A 6595-nucleotide genomic window follows, 5' to 3' on the forward strand; every position below is an offset into this window, starting at 1 on the left:
AGCAGGGCAGGACTGCTGCTTACAATGGGGGGGATCAGATAGGATCTGTGCCACTGTGACAGAATGCTCTGTTATACAGATAGCTAGAATCTCAGCCATAAAGCAGGGCAGGACTGCTGCTTACAATGGGGGGATCAGATAGGATCTGTACCACTGTGACAGAATGCTCTGTTATACAGATAGCTAGAATCTCAGCCATAAAGCAGGGCAGGGCAGGTGTTGATTCAGGTATAAACACAAGCCATATTATATATAACGCCTGTGTAGCCTAAAGGTGAGATTATAGTGACGCTCTGTGAGCAGCAGCAGGTTCATGGTTTCCGTCTGGTGTGAGTCCAGGAGACCTTTGGAGTCTCGTCGGTGCAGCACTTTCCCCGTGTAAGTGGGTGTGAGTGGGTGTGAGTGGGTGTGAGTGGGTGTGAGTTTGTGGGACAGGCAAGTTCTATTACAGGGCGGGAACAAGAAAAAAAGTTTTGCTTGAAAAAAAAAAAAAACCAGCCCAGGAGTGATCTGATTGTATTGGCCGGGGCTCCTCTCACTTCTCCATCTGCCCTGTGTGTGCGAGGCTGGTCCCTTCCCTCCCGGCCCCTCTCCTATGCACTGAGCCTGCCGGCGCTGCCACCATGACGGGCTACTCCACCAACATGCGGATTAAGCTGCCCGTATTCTGCCTCCTCCTCGAATTCATCACTATCATCCTCTTCGCTGTGTTTGTGCGCTACGACCACGAGAGCGATGCCAAGCAGTGGCACGATGAGATGCGCAACCACAGCGTCCAAAACGCGGAGAACGACTTCTACTTTCGCTACCCAAGTAAGTGTGGCTCGCCGGCCGTAACAGGTGTTAGTAGCCACCTGTCCACAAGAGCTTGCAATCTATTTATCCTCTTGGATGCTCATGCATGGCTGCTATGACTTGTACCTGCAGCTGCCCTCAGGGTGAAGACACACGGAGCTACTAGTAGCAGCTACTTGTCACGGCTACTAAAATAGACAATGCTGATCATTTACTGATAATTGTCTCTATGTGTGTTTAGCAGAGGCAATTCTCAGTATTGTCTATGGCAGGGGATTTTCTGGAGTTTAGTAGCTGTCAAAAAGTAGCTGCTCAGTGTGTCATCGCTCTTAGGGTGAAGACACATGGAGCTACTAGTAGCAGCTACTAAAATAGACAATGCTGATCATTTACTGATAAAGTCTCTACGTGTGTTTTAGCAGAGGCAATTCTCAGTATTGTCTATGGCAGGGGATTTTCTGGAGTTTAGTAGCTGTCAAAAAGTAGCTGCTCAGTGTGTCATCGCTCTTAGGGTGAAGACACATGGAGCTACTAGTAGCAGCTACTAAAATAGACAATGCTGATCATTTACTGATAAAGTCTCTACGTGTGTTTTAGCAGAGGTAATTCTCTGTATTGTCTATGGTTTGGGATTTTCTGGAGTTTAGTAGCTGTCAAAAAGTAGCTGCTGAGTGTGTCTTCGCCCTCAGGGTGAAGACACACAGAGCTACTAGTAGCAGCTACTTGTCACGGCTACTAAAATAAACAACGCTGATCATTTCCTGATAATTGTCTCTCCGTGTGTTTTAGCAGAGGCAATTCTCTGTATTGTCTATGGCAGGGTATTTAGTAGCCATGAAAAAGTAGCTGCTACTAAGTAGCTAAGTGTGTCTTCGCTATCAGGGTGAAGACACACAGAGATAACGCTGATCGTTTACTGATAATCATCTCTCCGTGTGTTTTAGCAGAGGCAATTCTCAGTAGTGTCTATGGCAGGGGAATTTCTGGGGTTTAGTAGCCGTGAAAAAGTAGTTGCTACTAAGTAGCTCAGTGTTCCTTTGCTCTTAGGGTGAAGACACACAGAGCTACTAGTAGCAGCTACTTGTCACGGCTACTAAAATAGACAATGCTGATCATTTACTGATAATTGTCTCTACGTGTGTTTCAGCAGAGGCAATTCTTAGTTTTGTCTATGGCAGGGGATTTAGTAGCCATGAAAAAGTAGCTGCTACTAAGTAGCTCAGTGTGTCTTCACTCTTATTGGTGACAGGGAAAATGACCCTGTGCAGAGCCAAACTGTTTGCACTTCTAATACAAGTTGCAAATGGTATTTGTTTGTCATGCTCCAGTTTTTCTTGAAATTTGGTTGCTATGGTCTAATAGCCCATAGCAACCAATCAATCTTTTTATGTGCTGTCAGCACTCTACACAGCATGCCAAATGACCCCATTTAACACCGGACACATATTGAATCAACATCCTGCTGGGCTACATAGCCATTCCCTAAGCAGCATTCTGCAGGCTGCACTGCCTCCTATGCAGCCATGCGCTATATGGAAAACTGGCTGCTAGTGAGCCAAGCAGGATGCATACGGTTTTAAAGGGTAACTAAACCCCTTAGAGGTGCTATGGCAAACTGGTTTTAACAAACTGCCCCTCCTTTTAATATGGGCACCTCAGGGTGGGCACCTGTGCTTGTGCGGAGCTGATAACAAGCTGCACTATTTCCTGCTGTGTGTTTACAAGCTTCCATTCCGGGGCAATAAATCACTCATCAGCAGGAGCAGCACTTGCACTAAGTGAATCGTTTGCCCATAGCCTCCCAGACGTGTAAATAGCGACACGAGGGGTTCTTATAGGGATGGTTTTATCTCTCTGTACAGGCTATGAGCAAACTTAGGGGGCTGTTCCTGCTGAATTGTGCTTAGTACAGGGGAATCCCTATGTGCCATAGTTTTATGGTATCTCTCTGTACAGGCTATGAGCAAACTTAGGGGGCTGTTCCTGCTGAATTGTGCTTAGTACAGGGGAATCCCTATGTGCCATAGTTTTATGGTATCTCTCTGTACAGGCTATGAGCAAACTTAGGGGGCTGTTCCTGCTGAATTGTGCTTAGTACAGAGGAATCCCTATGCTGCCATAGTTTTATGGTATCTCTCTGTACAGGCTATGAGCAAACTTAGGGGGCTGTTCCTGCTGAATTGTGCTTAGTACAGAGGAATCCCTATGCTGCCATAGTTTTATGGTATCTCTCTGTACAGGCTATGAGCAAACTTAGGGGGCTGTTCCTGCTGAATTGTGCTTAGTACAGGGGAATCCCTATGTGCCATAGTTTTATGGTATCTCTCTGTACAGGCTATGAGCAAACTTAGGGGGCTGTTCCTGCTGAATTGTGCTTAGTACAGGGGAATCCCTATGTGCCATAGTTTTATGGTATCTCTCTGTACAGGCTTTGAGCAAAGTGAGGGGGCTGTTCATGCTGAATTGTGCTTAGTACAGAGGAATCCCTATGCTGCCATAGTTTTATGGTATCTCTCTGTACAGGCTATGAGCAAACTTAGGGGGCTGTTCCTGCTGAATTGTGCTTAGTACAGGGGAATCCCTATGCTGCCATAGTTTTATGGTATCTCTCTGTATAGGCTATGAGCAAACTTAGGGGGCTGTTTCTGCTGAATTGTGCTTAGTACAGGGGAATCACTATGTGCCATAGTTTTATGGTATCTCTCTGTACGGGCTATGAGCAAACTTAGGGGGCTGTTCCTGCTGAATTGTGCTTAGTACAGGGGGATCCCTATGTGCCATAGTTTTATGGTATCTCTCTGTACAGGCTATGAGCAAACTTAGGGGGCTGTTCCTGCTGAATTGTGCTTAGTACAGGGGAATCCCTATGCTGGAATGGCTTTATGGTTTATGGTATGGAATGGTCTCTGTTGGGCTGTATTTGCCTAGATATGATCAGAAGGGAATAACTAAGCTGGTACAGTTATATGGTAACTATTAAGTACTGTTTGGGTGGGGCAGCCTTGATTTACAGACATTAAATGGGGGAGGGGCTTTCTTGACTGTGGGTGTGGCTTAACAGTTATTTGAATTTGAATTTGCCAAAAAGAATATTAAGAGGAAAGCAGTTGTGGCAAAACTTAAGGAGTAGCTGGGGTTCTCAAAGTGCCCCTCCTGCCACTCCCTTTTAGTAGAAAAAGAGGGCGTGGCATCAGGGTGGGGTGCAGAAACTCCCCGGAGTACAACTCACAAATGAATTTACACCGTATCCCCTGGGCTAGGGAGCCATAACCCCTCCTAGAGCGGGAGTTGGTAAGGAAGTGCTGGCAGGCAAAAAAGTCCTTTCACCCCCAATCACCACTCTATAAGATTTTATAGGGCTATAGAATCATCTGGGCAACGTTCCCAGTCATTTGTTTACCAACCAGCCGTAGCCTTTACTACTCATACAGTAGGAATAATGAACGCAAATTCCTTAATGGGGGTTATGGGTTTCTTGACTGGGACCCCCTTTGCCCATAGTTCTACGGAATCCCACCCAGGGTCGCTAGGCGACGGTTATTGCTACCTGAGCATGATTGGCTACTGGTTACTGAGATATCCTTATAATAAACTGCCCAAAGTAAACATCTGACCTAGGGGGTTCATGGTCAATAGTAAAAGTTGGGGGTAGCCCAGTGATCATGCCAGTGCTTTGGCACAGAAGTAGTTGAGACCGTAGCCACATAGGCCTATCATCAGGTAATTGGCAACGGTGACAGTGACAGTGACAGTGCCCCCTAGTGGTGGTTGCTAAGGGTGCTGCTCGTCTGCAGCCACCCCCATTCCTAAGCAGAAATACAGATGTACAGAGAAGAATTAACTTTAACTAGTCCCCTGTGTGATTGGTTGCTATGGGTAACTAGACCTGGTGCAAACAATGAGCCTTTTTTATTACATAAAAGTGCAACTGAAATAACTGACCATTAATAATGAAGGCGGAGCTTATTCTTTGCACTGAATATTCCCAGCTTTTCATATTTACAAACATTTCAAATATGGGCGGGGCCTACAATACTTCATGGTCAGCAGAGGTGAGGTTGATAGTATCCCGTGGACAAAAAAAGTAACAGCACCTCTAGTGGCCATGAGTGGTACACAATGTTCTGTCAATAAACTCTGTACTGTCTGAATGAAACAATATGGCCGCCCCCACTATATAGATAAATACCACTATACAGTGCAAGAATATTCAGGGGTTCTTAAACTTTTTCATAGGTGGCCCAGATTAGGCCTGGTGGTTGGTTAAGCAACCTAGAGCTGGTTTAAAATGTTTATTACCCACCTCCTTCTAATTGCTATTGTCTATTATAGTAAAAATGTTTTTTGTGTGTGTGTTTTAGCGGAAATGATGTTTCCCGTCTGGCAGTCAGACATCATTGTTCAGTGTCTCTTAATTAAAGCTCCAATGCTGCTTCCAAGAATGTGTCAGGCTCTTCCTTTAGGGGCTTGCACCCCCCCAACTCCACATTCCTTGGCAGCCAATCCCATGTTTTTACTGTGTACAGCCCATAAAGGACTCTTTCCCTTTAGTGATGTCAGAGCTGCCATTATATGTGATTGGGCAACGGTCAGAATGGACTGCAGGGCCACAGTGCATTGAAAGTCACATCAACAACTACTAAAGGGCTGAGAGGTGGGGAATACAGTTATAATGTTTAACCGATGATTGGGCTTAATTTCCTCCAATCACTATTGAGCATTGATCCCCAACCAGTGGCTCGCGAGGAACATGTTGCTCCCCAAACCCTTGGTTGTTGCTGAGGAAGTTTTGGCTGCATAGAAACCAGATGTACTGCCAAACAGAACCTCCTGTAGGCTGCCAGTCCCCATAGCCAATCACAGCCCTTATTTGACACCCCCTATGCTTGTGTTGCTCCCCAACATTTGAATGTGGCTCACAGGTAATAATGGTTGGGGCTATTGTATAGTCACAGCCAGGTCACTAATGAAAGCAACAGAAAAGCACCATTAACACAGGCCCAAAAGCCTTGGCCTCCTCTGTTCCTGGGTTTATCCAAGGGGGTTCCCCTATTTTCTCCAGGAAAGCCAGCAACTGTTGGGGTTCTCTTGCCTATGAACCTCCAAACAGTCTAAATGAAAATGGACAATGAGCAATTATCAAACAAAAAGTTGGATCCCTACAGCATTTTTCTTTTTAACCCCTTTATTAATTTTATTGCTTATTTCTGTAACTTTGTGTCATACGCCGATGGTAGATTTGTAAAGAGGAAATAATAATTTGCTCCCTATGGGGAAAAAAACACATTATTACTGTGATTTGGATGAGATGGATCCTTGTGATAATCAGGAGGGTATCTACTGAAAGAGGAGCTGTGACGATCAAAAGACTGTACCCCCTAACCGCGCTACAGGGGATTGCCTATAGGGACGTATTTTATTGGGTCCCTCTATATAAACTGTAAGCAGAGGTTGCCTGGACTATTCCATTACTGGCCAATTATAGTTGCCCAATCCTCTGTGGCTTGACTAGGATGGCTATGGGAGGTTGTGAGCAGACGCCCTTGGAAACAATGGATGCTTAAGCAAGACTGAAGCCAGTAACACTATCATATATGTCAGGGAAACAATGGGAATGTAACTGAACATTTGTGACCCATTAAGAGCAGGAATTTTCAATCCCACAGCACTCCAATGCATTGTGGGAAATGTGCAGATGTGTGCAGTTCTACACTTATGTGTGTAACAGCTTTTATATAAGCTCCAGCCATACTGTATCATCTGTATTCCCTCATCCAGCGCCGCGTGAGATAATCCCCCC

The 6595-nt window shown here is 45.4% G+C and overlaps 1 protein-coding gene across 2 annotated transcripts in view; it reads left to right on the forward strand.

Moving 5' to 3' along the window:
• The first annotated feature begins 510 nt into the window (after positions 1-510).
• Positions 511-6595, forward strand: part of rhbg (Rh family B glycoprotein (gene/pseudogene)) — a 33142-nt gene continuing 27057 nt past the window's right edge. The window contains exon 1 of one of the 2 annotated variants that reach the window (XM_012968297.2): positions 511-813. In XM_012968297.2, coding sequence (XP_012823751.2) covers positions 624-813 — 190 coding nt within the window. In that variant the 5' untranslated portion in view covers positions 511-623. 2 annotated transcript variants of the gene reach the window in all.

The sequence above is a fragment of the Xenopus tropicalis genome, chromosome 8, assembly GCF_000004195.4.
Source record: "Xenopus tropicalis strain Nigerian chromosome 8, UCB_Xtro_10.0, whole genome shotgun sequence".
In the NCBI taxonomy this organism is placed as follows: Eukaryota; Metazoa; Chordata; class Amphibia; order Anura; family Pipidae; genus Xenopus; species Xenopus tropicalis.